The sequence below is a fragment of the Branchiostoma lanceolatum genome, chromosome 12 (genome assembly GCF_035083965.1).
Source record: "Branchiostoma lanceolatum isolate klBraLanc5 chromosome 12, klBraLanc5.hap2, whole genome shotgun sequence".
NCBI lineage: Eukaryota > Metazoa > Chordata > Leptocardii > Amphioxiformes > Branchiostomatidae > Branchiostoma > Branchiostoma lanceolatum.
In genome coordinates, this window is record NC_089733.1 from 671625 (window position 1) to 687151 (window position 15527).

Here is a 15527-nt window from a genome sequence, read left to right on the forward strand (position 1 = left end):
GCCCTCAGACTATTTCAATAAGGGACGGAGAGTTTTTGACGTCGCCATCTTCTAAAGCATGGTTCAGTGTTCTGAATATGTTATTCTGTCAAGTTTGCATTGCTGGCATTATAACTGATGTTGCATCTAGCACATAATATCACAAAATACCCTATTTTTAAAAATCCTGGTTTTATATTACCCTGCGGTTTTATGTGAACTAACGTTACAACTAACATCTTCAATTTCCAGTAAGGATACTTGTGTAGAGATCTATATATCATATGGATGTAGGATTAACCTCCCTGAAAACAACCACAGCTCTGCCTGAATTTCAACTGACACATTTTGGGGCCTACTGAACTTTTCATGTGATATTTCAGACGTGAATGAGTGCTTTAATGAGACCCTGAACGCCTGTGATCAGATCTGTAACAACACACAAGGAGGATACACATGCAGCTGTAACTCTGGTTACAACATCGACAGTGATGGTCGCAAGTGTAACGGTGAGACGGTTGCCCTGAAGGCCTTATCATATCTGATGTGATGTCTTTATGCAAATATTTCCTTCAGAAGGAACATTTTATTCAGAAAATGTAATTGTCACAACATTGATTATGATTAGTACTTACTAATAGATGCTGTTTTTTTGCATTCCTCTTTTTATGTGTCTCTCTGTCGCAAGCAGTAAGCTGCCCTGCTCCTTTGACATATGTACCAATTCCATGAATGGTAGAGGCCGCATGTACATTTGTATCTCGTCACCAATATGCATATGAGTAGACAGTTGGCATGGGTCCGAGCCCCATTTTGAGTTACAGGTTGAATTTGTCCCTTTGGATGAGGACGTAAAGCTGTAACACTAACAGTTGGTCCTGCATGTTTGGGGCCTCAGGCAACAGTTACATGATTGTATAGAAAAGAGTCGGTGTGCTTGGCTGGAAATGCTGGCATTTCAGAATCAACAACACTGTATCTTAATATCATTATGCTTCATCTCAAGCAATACACTCAGTCGCATAATCTCTGCTACAATTAAGCATTATTATGCATATAGTATTCTTAAATATAATGTGCTTCTTTATCTAAGATAATGTAATCACAATGTTTGACAGATGTTGATGAGTGTGCAGTAGAAGGCCTGAATAGCTGTGATCCCAATGCCATCTGTGAGAATACCCTGGGAGGCTACACCTGTCAGTGCCTGCAAAGTTACACAGGCAATGGGACATTTTGTGAAGGTGATACTGTTTTACATTATGTATAAAACCAACTGATCAATGCACAAAATAGATGATTGTATGCCAAACAGTGAACCACAGTACTTATAAGAGTATGGAAAAAGCGTGTCTCTTCTATCATATATATATATACATGTAAGATCGTATGACACCAAAATGCAACATTTTCTTATCATTCTCCAGACTCAAGTTTTTATAGCAAGGTAATCCAAATGATGACTGTCAAATAATGACATCACAGTGAATGAAATGACTTATGCAGAGCTTTGGATCTTAAACAGTTATCCCATTGAAGGGTCTGCATAGGGGGCCATTATTCAGTTGCCTGGATTATAATGGCCCATTGGCCCATTTATTTGTTTATCTTTGATTACAATAAAAGTTGAAAAGATTTGGTTAATTCTGTATTCATGACAATGTGGTCCATTAGAAACACTTCTGGAATTGAGTTCCCCTTTAAAGACTCTTCTCTTACATTGACCAATCAGGGATTATGTTTGCTTCTTTCTTAAATGTACATTGATTTTGCTCTACTGGTAAAAGAAAATTGTGCCATTGAAAAAGGCTACTGCAACATTGAATCAAGTATTATGAATTGATATGCTGAAATGTAATCTGTGTTTTGGAATGAAGATGTACATGTACATGTAGTGAGTCTGCTTGAAATATCAACCTTCCATTTTTTTGTCTTCCTAAAGCTCAGGACAAATTCAGTTCTTCATGGCTTGTTGTATTGTTTAATCATCGTCCCCACAGATTATGATGAGTGCTCCTTTGGCAGTCCAGTGCAGAACTGCAGTATAAATGCCCACTGTGTCAACTCTATGGGAGGTTTCAACTGTTCCTGTATGAATGGTTATGTTGGAGATGGCTTTTTTTGTGTCGGTAAGCCTGCAGTGACTTTGTTTTTTTCTTGTATGTGACTTTGTACTAAGCCAACATTTAGTTCTGGCAATCTGAAGTATCTTTGATTTAATACTGTCAACTGTTGGTAAGGAAGTACTTTTATTGTTTTAAACATTAAATCCCCTAATGCAGGTAAGGAAATAATGTAATAGTAGATGTAGATGTAATAAGTACAAACTTGTATCTACTTTGTGTTGTGACCCAGGTCCCCACTGTAAAACTGTGATCACACACCACTGAGTTGGTCTACTCTCAGACTGGTTAAGATAACTGAATAAGACAGATATCCTTTTGACAAACATTTAATCATTACACACAACATAAAAAAGCTCTGGGGAGCTTTCGAGACGAACTCTCTGTCTCTTCGTCAACCCGGTATTACAGTCAGCTCTCGTCTTGGATAGATATCATTTACAAATAAAATCTATGGATGTGTCTTGATATTGCTGAAGATTTACTATACTTAAGATATATATAGTAGATGTATGTTTCTGAAGTTAACCTGATTGAGTTGAAGGTGCTGTCTGTACACATATACCTGTAGATGTGAATGAGTGTAGCCTGGGCACCTTCCGCTGTGATGACCAGGCCTCCTGTACCAACACTGAGGGAAGCTTTACCTGCTCCTGTCAGGAGGGATACTCTGGCAATGGAACTTCCTGTCAAGGTAAGGATCAGAACGATCGCTTTCTACTCAAGTGTACAAGTCTTATAGTGTTTATAGTTTGTGGGGTGGGGGCATTTCCGGAGTGAGCAACAGGAGAGACCGTCGTCGGGACCATTTGAGCGAAAACATGTACTGCGGAGGTTACCCAACATAAATACCGGAGCCTATTGCCCGTGGTTGGACCTTCTCAATGGCCAGTTCTTGCTCCTTTGTGCAGCACATGGCCTTACTCGAGTACTGGTCTTACTAGTGTCAGACAAATTTGTGACCCTGGTGCCTTGTTTTGTCAGCAAACACAAATAGTGCAGTCTGCGCGACGCTTTGCAGATCATGGAGGTAACCTGTTCGTTGAAGGTGAGGTCCTTGTCTATGAAAAAACCTAGTCCCTTTGCACAGTCCACAGAAGGCACTGGTTGGCCTTCGAGAGTAATAGTGGGTGGAATAGGAACAGATTTACTAACAGACCTGGAGAAGCAGGCTCTTTCCACCATTCAGTGTTATCCTATCATCTTCTGCCCAGGAGTTGAGGTGAGAAGACCTCTACTGTTGTGTCCTGATCAGCTTAAGGGTACAGAAAGAGTCCTTGACAAAGTAACACCATCGGCATAACCAACGTTCATGGTGTCTTTATGTACAGTGGTGCACGTACTCACGAAGAGGAGGATCAGATAGGGGGAAAGAACCCCTCCCTGTGGCACCCCTGACGTTAGGGTGAGCCAAGAGCTGGTCTCGCTGTCTATTACAACTCTCTACCGGCGGTTCTGTAGGTAGCTGTAGATCCACCTCAGTCTGCATGCGAGGGCTAACGTGGATGTCAATCATGTGCTGTAGAAGCAGAGCGTGGTCCACGCGGTCAAACGCATGTCAGCGAAAATGGCTCTGACCAGTGTCGGCTTGTTTGAGTCCACTGCTGTCAGCCATATTTGCACCATTCAAACCAGAGCCAGGGTCGTAGAGGAACCCTTAACGTAGGCGTACTCACGGGTCCTTGATGACAGTCAGGATGGAAGGTACTGTAGCCTTTTCTAGATGCTCCTCTCCAGAGCGGCTTTGCTAAGACTGAGAGGAGGGACACGGGTCTCATGTCACGAGCTTCAGATGCGCCGGCAGATTTAGGCACCGGCACCACATTTGCTGACTTCCTACTACTAGTATGGGTACTGTTCCTTCTTTGTATGAGGCATTTAATAAATGGGTTACAATCGGGCCACGGTCATCTGCAAACTCTGTTAGAATCCAGTTTGGTAGTTTATCTGGGCCGCATGCCTTCTTGGGTTTGACAGACTTCAGAAGACACTTGACCTCTCCAATTGAGCACAGTTCAGGACCAGGTTCACCAGTTGGTAAAGGCAATATGTGGAGTGGCGCACCTTGGCACCATGACTCAGAAAAGTGCTGGATGATTGCTTCCGCCACTTGTCCTGGAGTCCCACCCAAAGCACAAGGTCTCGGCTTCTCCTGCGATCTTCCATTTAGCTCTTGGTTTATACATGACCACCATTTGCGTGGGTTTTCCTGTTTTAACTGCTGTATGCAGTTGCGGTAATGGCAGTTTTTTGCCTGTTGTACTTCAGTATTCACTTTGTTCCACAGGAGCAACTTTCCGAGTCGCAGGAATTCCACTTGCCTCTGTGAAATCGCTCGTTTTACCCTTTCTGTCATCCAGCCTTTGTCGTTTGTCCGAACTGACCTGACCTTCAGCGGGAAATGATGCTCCACGAGACTCGTGATGATGTCGTAGAACGCCGGGACTTTCTCTTCCACGGACTCGGCTTGAAGCACACATGACCAGTCAGTTGTGGCAATGGCAAGGGCAAAGCTTGTTTTGATCACTCTACGAGACCGCTTGACTGGAGTTTGTTTTCACCCTGCGACCGAGCTTGTAGCACCATGCAGGCGTGGTCACTTCTACCTATAGTTGCAATTATATGAGGATCACGATAGAGCCGAGCGATATTTGTGATCACGACGTCGAGAATAGCCATGCCCCTGGTGGGCTGCTTAACAATTTGCCTCAGTGTGGGATGGGCAGCATGGATAAGTCGTAGGGGTAGTCTGTTTACATCTCCGCAGAGCAGGACACTGGCTTGGGGTTGGCGACGGTGTATGACGTTGATGGTGTTGATCAGGTGTTTCGGATCATTTCCATCTTTGTTATCTCTACATGAGGGGTGGTAAACAACACCAAGGAATACAACAGGAACAGACCTACATAGGGAGCCGACGTGGCCGGACCTCGATCCACATTACTTCTAAGTCATTGACCTCGAGGTCTTGGCGTCTGCGGGCAGGAATGGTATTCGAAATATGTGTGACCAGTCCACCACCCTTATTACCTGGTGTCTTTCTGAAACAGCTGAAATCCAGGCAATGACAAAATGTAATCAGGTACATCAGCATTAGCCCAGGATTCAGTAATGCAGGCTATTTGTGTGGAATAAGTAACGATTGTGGCTTCTAGTTCATGTTTTTTGTTGCAAATCGATTGCGCGTTGCAGGCGAGAATGCTCAGCATAGGGTGGGGCACAAACGGGTTACCTACCGCAGCCAATGGGCGAGCCTCCTTCTTAATTGGATCCACGGTGGCAAGGTAACGATGACGCACCTTTGTCTTCAGGAATTTCCGACGCTCTTCAGGCAAAATTGGACGATTGTTGATGATGGTGGGGATTTTCCTTGCTCTCATATCCTTGCATCCTCTTGTATGCCAGATGCCACACTGTACAAGCAGACTCTTGGTCTCCCCAGGAACTACATACTTTCCACGCAAAAGCAGTAAATCCGACCGGGAATAGTGGCACCCTCCCACAGTAGTAGCCAGCATGTCCTTGTCTTGCACGTAGAAGACCATCAGGAAGCAAAGAAGCGGGTATATACACATGATTGTCCGAATCTCGAAAAACTGAACCCCTATATACACACTAGAAACACTGACTAGAGTCTAAAAAAACGAACTTTTACACGGAAAGTCAGAGCGTCTAAAACTACCTGGCAACATTCTTGTCACATGTTCCTCGGTGAAATGTTATTCATTGCTTTGAATTTTCTTTTCTCAGATATTGATGAATGTGCTATTGGAACTACGTATACTCAGTGTGATGACAATGCTACCTGTATCAACCAAGCTGGTTCCTATCTATGTACATGTAGCACTGGGTACACGGGCACAGGGACAGCATGTGCAGGTAAAATCTACAATTATGTTTTAATCATTATATATTTTATTAAAAAGTATACCATGGGTGTATCAAGATACATCCATGGTTTTTCCTTTTAACATGTTCAGTTTCAATTAGTCTGATTTCATAAGGATGTTAAGTTGAAGATGTTTGATCAATCACAATGATTGAAAACATGTCTACAGATGCAATTAAGTGGCCTCAAACATACAACATGCATATTGTACAGATCCAAGTCACACTTTGACAACCAAAGAATATTTGATGTCAGCAATACCAGGTTTCCCTGCTAAAACTGGGACAAACATAACTTGTCCATTGTGTTCTGATCATAATTTTGGAGAATGAAGAATGTTGTAGGAATAAAGGACTTTAGTCACTATCAGTTACTCTCCAGGCTTGATGAAGCATGTTATTAGTTAAGCCAGGGATACTATTATCAATTAAGCTATTGATTTAGCTTAGGAATACACACAGCAAGCTTGCTTTGTATTACCAAGTGGACCCATTTTGGTCCTGCCACTGTTACATATACATAGTTATGCATAGTCATACTCTAGTTAAAGGAGTCCTAAACTCCAGAAGGCGGTGTTATTTTCCACTAGATTATGTATCAATGAATACATAATCAGCCGACTTTCTACAGAATTTTGCTTATGGTGAATTACACAAGGTGTGTTTTTTAAAACAATATGATACTCACTAAACCCTTGCAGACCCTACCCATGTATTCCCTATATGTGTAAACATACATCTTTAATGATGAGTATTTTTGGCATAGATGAGGGGGGTTAAGCTCAATAAGATTAGGCCAATTGTTAAATAAGATATAAGATGCCATGGGTTGAACAAGCCAAGGGTTTGGGATTTATACTGGATAGGTACTTGACGTTTAATAACCAAGTGACATCCATGGTCACGAAGGCCTCTCGTAGGCTTCATTATCTTAGGCTCCTTACTAAACAGGGCACTAGTGTCGTGGATTTGGTCCAGGTGTACGTCACACTTATCAGACCTGTGCTCGAATATGGGCACGTACTACTAGTAGGGTGTAGTAAGGAGCAGGAGAGACAAATCGAAAGAGTACAACGGAGAGCACTCCGTATCGTCTCACTGGGGGGAAGACGAGAGGTGCCTCCTCTGCCGACGCTGAAGGAACGGCGAGAGGTTGCGGCAGTGAAGCTACTGAGGGACATGCTGGACGAGGGTCACCCCCTCCATGACCTGGTGCCGCCGGCCAGGTCTACGGTCACTGGGAGGACTCTTAGAAACGGCACTGCACTTACTGTGCCAGCTGCCAGGACACAGAGACTGAGAAGGTCATTTCTACACCAGGCCATCCGCTTGTATAACGAATCATCTTAATGTCACTTAGTGTGTATGGCATTCCTGTCCTTACTTTCGGCGTTCTCTGTAAGGCATTACGTACAACTTTGTTTTAGGTGTTTCGGTGGCATGTATTGTAATTGTTTATTAATGTTTGTACATATATTTCTGTATTCACAAGTTGTAAAATCAGCGATATTCAGTTTGTTTTTATACCGACTGCGAGCTGACTGCTTTTCTGAATAAACTGAAACTGAAACATAAAAGAACACAAAGCAAGACAAGTTTTTCTTAACCACCCTGACATTGAGCCTCTGAAATTCTTTTTGTAATCTAACTTTTGTCAGGCCTTTTCAGGCACATTGTAATAAGCCATAGGCTGAGGTTGTTTAATTTAATTGATCAGAAATTAGAGGGTCATCTGGGGATTTCGGTAGAATACTGAGACCGTCTCTATCTGTGATTGTTGTCAGCCATACATAATCTAATATATATAATAAAGAGAAATGGGGCAAGAGGGTCCCCTTGTAAAACACCATGTTCATACTGAATGGATCTGTTTCACCATCTGGGGTGATTATTACCGGTAACGGCAGAAGTGTCCAGATACATAGCCTTGACAATGTAACAGGCGTCATATTAGCATCTTGTTACAACAACACTGTTACAGCTAACTGAATAATGGGTACTGTTTGTTTTTCAGATGTGGATGAGTGTGCCGGTGGTATTGCAGACTGCCATGAACAGGCCACATGCACAAATACAGAGGGTAGCTTCTTGTGTACCTGTAATGTCGGGTACTCTGGGAATGGGACTTTTTGTGGAGGTAGGTCAGGTCACCATTATCAACTGGGACTGCATATATATGAACTGTTGTGTTTTATTAACTTGATGTACTAACTTTTTACTACTCTATATTATGAACAAATGTCATGTATCTTTTTATCCCTGATGAAACACTGATAACTTTAAACTTAAGATAGTTTTATTGGCTGAATTTCTCCTTCAAAGTTTTTGCTTGTTGAAACTGTTGATGCTAAATAATGATTATAATGCCATTACAGATATTGAGGAATGTTGGGGAGAAACTGACACCTGTAGCAACAACTCCATATGTGTGAACACAGTAGGTTCTTTCACATGTCCATGTGAGCCAGGCTATATTGGCAGTGGCTCCATGGCTTGTGTTGAAGTTGATGAGTGTAGAGAAGAAACCAGTGACTGTGACATCAATGCTGAGTGCACCAACACTGATGGGTCCTTCAGATGCAGCTGTACCAATGGTTATACTGGAAATGGAACTTTCTGCACAGGTACCTGTAAGGGTGAACCCTATATATAATGTGGGATAAAAACAACACTCGTCTGGATAGGTACATGAATTGTTACGTTCTGCATTCTATCTAAAAGTGTTATTTGTTAAATGTATATGACACGTGTGACATTTATGAAGCTGATGATTGGTTCTTATCACTCAGATGTTGATGAGTGCACAGCTGGCACACCTCTGTGCAGTGCTGATGCAGTCTGCACAAACACCATTGGTTCCCACACCTGCACCTGTCAGGATGGGTTCACTGGGGATGGACTGACTTGTATTGGTAAGGGTGCTTTTTTTTAGATCACTTTCTTTAGGAAAAGTATATGCAACTCAAACAGCATACCACACATGCAATATGCATGTGATCTAGGCATTTGCAGAACATTAAAATCTAACCAGAAATGACGTTAAAATCCAACCGACACAAGATGGTGCCTGCATGACGTCAAAATTCAACTTGGCGCCTGTGAAGATACAATTGAATGTTTTTGCTGTGAAAAACCTGTAATGATGTCTGCTGGACTGATGTGATGCCTTTCCTCTGTACCCTGGTGCAGATGAGGATGAGTGTCGGACCTCACCATGTCACCTCTATGGAACCTGTGCAAACACAGCCGGATCATTTACATGCACGTGCAATGCTGGCTTCAATGGTACTGGTATAGACTGTGAAGGTAATGGCCCGGTTCATCAGATATAACATCATCTCAGATTCCAAAATGCATTGTTTTGGCATTATCAACAATAGGTGATTAATTCACAGGACTCAGTCTGGTATACATTGTGTTTTTATTAGATAAAGAAGCAGAGCCCCGTGCTTCATTAAGATTGTCACAACCTTTTGTCAATTTACCATGGTGGTGGTTCATGACCCGTGTCTGTAAGATGTAAGATTAATTTTTTTGAAGGAAGCCTTGTTCGGTTTTTTTCCTGTTTTCGTCTGTTTGCTTTTCCCATTCTTACAATTAGATATACTTGCACCTTTTGTCAATTAACCGTAGTGTTTAATGACCTGTCTAAAAAATATGTTAACTTATGTGATTTAGAAAAAAGCCATTCTGTCTACAATTGATATCATAAGAAAAGAGGTTACTACATGTAGTTAATCTAATGAAGTAACAACCTAAAACGATGAATCCTCTTGGGTACAATTTTATTTGATGTAAGATTTTCTGTAAGAATGAAATTTGCCTTGTTCTTATATGTCCAGATTCTTGCCATGTAAAACAATGTGTATTTCTCTATGCCCTTTGTTTGTATTGACTCTATTATACTCATTACGATTAACTTTGGACTGTCAAACAATTTATCATGGATGATAACCAGAGGCAATTAAGTTTGCATTTTATTGTGTGTTGTTCAGACTTGAATGAATGTGCAGACAGTCCATGTGCCAGCACCCAGAACCAGGCCTGTGTCAACACTCCAGGCAGTTACTCCTGTACATGTACCTATGGACACTACCGTAGCAGCACTGGGGACTGCTGGAGTGAGTTCTTCTGTTTTTGATAGTGATGCTACAACCATGGCAGGTTCTGAAACGCATCGGCTTTTTAGCGAATGCCCACAAACGCCCACTCTGGCGAAGTCCGCGCTGCACGAATTTAATTTTTTTTGCTCGGAATATGTTCAGGTTGTGCTCCCATTAATTAATCCTGAGTTTCAAGTCAATTCATCGATCCGAAGTTGAAATAAAGCGAACTTGAAGATTTTTACCTGGCTTTTTAGCGAATACCCAGCGGAAATGGCTTTTTAGCGAATGCCCAATATATCAGCCAAAATATCGGCCATCGTGACACGAGCGCTAAATCTAACACCATAAACATGTTCAACAAGTTGTCCCCTGAATGTGTACTCAGTTTCCGTGCTGTACACGCCTGTAAAGTCACTTTATTTTACGAAATACACGGCGTGGGAATCCACGGCCCGGACGTAAAAATGGTAAGGGGAGCATGTAGTTTTCCCGTTTATGCAAATGAGCATGTGCGCGAAAGCACAGACAGGCATGTATTTACACATACACTACAGGAGGGTCTGCATGGGGGGGTCCTGGCAACGCTTAACGGTAAATTCAGGCCAGCCGATAACGCTTAACGGTAAATTCAGGCCGGCCGATAACGCTTAACGGTAAATTCAGCATTTTTAGAACATGATGAGATACCCCTGAAGACGACGGTTTTTTTGCCACTAGTCGTCCTTATCTTGTGGCAAGAGACCTATTACGCTATGCCATTCTCGCACGCCTGCTCCGAACCCTTTAAATTCGACGGCGACAGGAAATTTCATGGTCACGATGACGTACGAAGGCGCGACGAAAATTTTGAAATCTTGACCCTCTGAAACGCTATTTCCTGCATTCTGAGGGGGGATTTTGCTGAAGAGTAAGCTAAGTTTTATGACATCTGTATTTGAAAAAAAAAATACAGAAGAGTTTCAGGTTGATTTTTGAGGGGCGTCACGCCCTCCAGACCTCGCCGGAGCTGCGACATGCTCCCGGGGAAAATTCTTGACACCGTACCCTGAAACGCTAGTTCTTGCATTTCGATGGGCAAATATTACTCGTAATGTAAGTTAAGTTTAATGATATTTCTGTTTGTGAAAAAATACAGAAGAGTTTCAGCTTGAGTTTTGGGGGTCGACGCCCTCCTGACAATATTTTTCGACGAAGGCCCGGCATGCACCCTGGGAAAATGTCAAAATCTTGAACCGCGAAACGCTTAATTTCCTGAATTTTGAGGAGAAAACTTTGCTAGTAGAGTGAAAAATAGAAGTGTTTCAGCTTGAAATTTTGTGGGGGCGCCCTACCGACAAATTTTCGCCGGAGCCGTGTGCTCTCTGGAGAAAATTTTGAAATCTTGACCCACTGAAATGCTTTTTCCTGCGTAACGAGGAATTACTCAATAACGCTTAACGTTAAATTCAGGATGATAATTAACGCTTAACGAGGAATTAAAACGACCAGTAACGCTTCACGAGTAATATACCGATAACGCTTAACGGTAAATTCAGGGCGGCCGGTAACGATTAACGGTGAATTAAAATCGCTCGTAACGCTTCACGAAAAAGGGCATGCAGACCCTCCTACAGCACTTCTCAACCACAGCTGTCATACGTCACTGACATGTACACATCCATGCTCTCTAACGTACATTCGGTCATACCCTTGTTCACTTGTATTCATCCTACATCATTCTGCATCACTTTCATACACCCTTATGCACTAGTATTCATCCTACCTCATTCTGCATCACTCTCGTACACCCTTGTGCACTTGTATTCATCCTGCCTCATTCTGCATCACTCTCGTACACCCTTGTGCACTCTCATTCATCCTACCTATACCTGATGCACCCTTGTACACCCTCCTTATTCATCCTACTGTTTCTGCATAACTCTCGTACACCCTTGTGCACTCTCATTCATCCTACCTATACCTGATGCACCCTTGTACACCCTTCTTATTCATCCTACTGATTCTCCATCACTCTCGTACACCCTTGTGCACTCTCATTCATCCTACCTATACCTGATGCACCCTTGTACACCCTTCTTATTCTTATTCATCCTACATCATTCTGCATCACTCTCGTACACCCTTGTGCACTTGTATTCATCCTGCCTCATTCTGCATCACTCTCGTACACCCTTGTGCACTCTCATTCATCCTACCCGTACCTGATGCACCCTTGTACACCCTTCTTATTCATCCTACTGTTTCTGCATAACTCTCGTACACCCTTGTGCATTCTCATTCATCCTACCTATACCTGATGCACCCTTGTACACCCTTCTTATTCATCCTACTGTATCTTCATCATTCTCGTACACCCTTGTGCACTCTCATTCATCCTACCCGTACCTGGTGCACCCTTGTAGACCCTTCTTATTCATCCTACTGTTTCTGCATCACTCTCGTACACCCTTGTGCACTCTCATTCATCCTACCTATACCTGATGCACCCTTGTACACCCTTCTTATTCATCCTACTGTTTCTGCATCACTCTCCTACACCCTTGTGCACTCTCATTCATCCTACCTATACCTGGTGCACCCTTGTACACCCTTCTTATTCATCCTACTGTTTCTGCATCACTCTCGTACACCCTCGTGCACTCTCATGCATCCTACCTATACCTGATGCACCCTTGTACACCCTTCTTATTCATCCTACTGATTCTCCATCACTCTCGTACACCCTTGTGCACTCTCATTCATCCTACCTATACCTGATGCACCCTTGTACACCCTTCTTATTCATCTTACTGTTTCTGCATCACTCTCCTACACCCTTGTGCACTCTCATTCATCCTACCTATATCTGATGCACCCTTGTACACCCTTCTTATTCATCCTACTGATTCTCCATCACTCTCGTACACCCTTGTGCACTCTCATTCATCCTACCTATACCTGATGCACCCTTGTACACCCTTCTTATTCATCTTACTGTTTCTGCATCACTCTCCTACACCCTTGTGCACTCTCATTCATCCTACCTATACCTGATGCACCCTTGTACACCCTTCTTATTCATCTTACTGTTTCTGCATCACTCTCCTACACCCTTGTGCACTCTCATTCATCCTACCTATACCTGATGCACCCTTGTACACCCTTCTTATTCATCCTACTGATTCTCCATCACTCTCGTACACCCTTGTGCACTCTCATTCATCCTACCTATATCCTATATAATGTCCTTGCTATACCTGATGCACCCTTGTACACCCTTCTTATTCATCCTACTGTTTCTGCATCACTCTCCTACACCCCTGTGCACTCTCATTCATCCTACCTATACCTGGTGCACCCTTGTACACCCTTCTTATTCATCCTACTGTCTCTTCATCATTCTCGTACACCCTTGTGCACTCTCATTCATCCTACCTATACCTGGTGCACCCTTGTACACCCTTCTTATTCATCCTACTGTTTCTGCATCACTCTCCTACACCCTTGTGCACTCTCATTCATCCTACCTATACCTGGTGCACCCTTGTACACCCTTCTTATTCATCCTACTGTTTCTGCATCACTCTCCTACACCCTTGTGCACTCTCATTCATCCTACCTATACCTGGTGCACCCTTGTACACCCTTCTTATTCATCCTACTGTTTCTGCATCACTCTCGTACACCCTCGTGCACTCTCATGCATCCTACCTATACCTGATGCACCCTTGTACACCCTTCTTATTCATCCTACTGATTCTCCATCACTCTCGTACACCCTTGTGCACTCTCATTCATCCTACCTATACCTGATGCACCCTTGTACACCCTTCTTATTCATCTTACTGTTTCTGCATCACTCTCCTACACCCTTGTGCACTCTCATTCATCCTACCTATATCTGATGCACCCTTGTACACCCTTCTTATTCATCCTACTGATTCTCCATCACCCCGTACACCCTTGTGCACTCTCATTCATCCTACCTATACCTGGTGCACCCTTGTACACCATTCTTATTCATCTTACTGTTTCTGCATCACTCTCCTACACCCTTGTGCACTCTCATTCATCCTACCTATATCTGATGCACCCTTGTACACCCTTCTTATTCATCCTACTGATTCTCCATCACCCCGTACACCCTTGTGCACTCTCATTCATCCTACCTATATCCTATATAATGTCCTTTGTCCAGGTAGGATGAATAAGAATGCACAGGGTGCATCAGGTATAGGTAGGATGAATGAGAGTGCACAAGGGTGTACGAGAGTGATGCAGAAACAGTGGCTAAGGATGAATAAGAAGGGTGTACAAGGGTGCATCAGGTACGGGTAGGATGAATGAGAGTGCACAAGGGTGTACGAGAGTGATGCAGAAACAGTAGGATGAATAAGAAGGGTGTACAAGGGTGCATCAGGTACGGGAAGGATGAATGAGAGTGCACAAGGGTGTACGAGAGTGATGCAGAAACAGTAGGATGAATAAGAAGGGTGTACAAGGGTGCATCAGGTATGGGTAGGATGCATGAGAGTGCACAAGGGTGTACGAGAGTGATGCAGAAACAGTAGGATGAATAAGAAGGGTGTACAAGGGTGCATCAGGTACGGGTAGGATGAATGAGAGTGCACAAGGGTGTACGAGAGTGATGCAGAAACAGTAGGATAAATAAGAAGGGTGTACAAGGGTGCATCAGGTATAGGTAGGATGAATGAGAGTGCACAAGGGTGTACGAGAGTGATGCAGAAACAGTAGGATGAATAAGAAGGGTGTACCAGGGTGCACCAGGTATAGGTAGGATGAATGAGAGTGCACGAGGGTGTGCGAGAGTGATGCAGAAACAGTAGGATGAATAAGAAGGGTGTACCAGGGTGCACCAGATATAGGTAGGATGATTGAGAGTGCACCAGGGTGTACGAGAGTGATGCAGAAACAGTAGGATGAATAAGAAGGGTGTACCAGGGTGCACCAGGTATAGGTAGGATGAATGAGAGTGCACGAGGGTGTACGAGAGTGATGCAGAAGCAGTAGGATGAATAAGAAGGGTGTACAAGGGTGCATCAGGTATAGGTAGGATGAATGAGAGTGCACAAGGGTGTACGAGAGTGATGCAGAATCAGTAGGATGAATAAGAAGGGTGTACAAGGGTGCATCAGATATAGGTAGGATGAATGAGAGTGCACGAGGGTGTACGAGAGTGATGCAGAAGCAGTAGGATGAATAAGAAGGGTGTACAAGGGTGCACCAGGTATAGGTAGGATGATTGAGAGTGCACCAGGGTGTACGAGAGTGATGCAGAATCAGTTGGATGAATAAGAAGGGTGTACAAGGGTGCACCAGGTATAGGTAGGATGAATGAGAGTGCACAAGGGTGTAGGAGAGTGATGCAGAAACAGTAGGATGAATAAGAAGGGTGTACAAGGGTGCACCAGATATAGGTAGGATGATTGAG

The 15527-nt window shown here is 43.3% G+C and overlaps 1 protein-coding gene across 3 annotated transcripts in view; it reads left to right on the top strand.

Moving 5' to 3' along the window:
* LOC136446302 (mucin-4-like) overlaps positions 1 to 15527 on the top strand; it is a 118544-nt gene that overhangs the window by 69194 nt on the left and 33823 nt on the right. For all 3 annotated transcript variants that reach the window (XM_066444643.1, XM_066444645.1, XM_066444646.1), the window contains 10 exons: positions 363 to 488; positions 1098 to 1223; positions 1980 to 2108; positions 2674 to 2796; positions 5853 to 5981; positions 8005 to 8127; positions 8366 to 8614; positions 8780 to 8902; positions 9180 to 9296; positions 9986 to 10111. In XM_066444643.1, the coding sequence (XP_066300740.1) occupies positions 363 to 488; positions 1098 to 1223; positions 1980 to 2108; positions 2674 to 2796; positions 5853 to 5981; positions 8005 to 8127; positions 8366 to 8614; positions 8780 to 8902; positions 9180 to 9296; positions 9986 to 10111 (1371 nt within the window). The remainder of the gene's footprint in view (positions 1 to 362; positions 489 to 1097; positions 1224 to 1979; positions 2109 to 2673; positions 2797 to 5852; positions 5982 to 8004; positions 8128 to 8365; positions 8615 to 8779; positions 8903 to 9179; positions 9297 to 9985; positions 10112 to 15527) is intronic.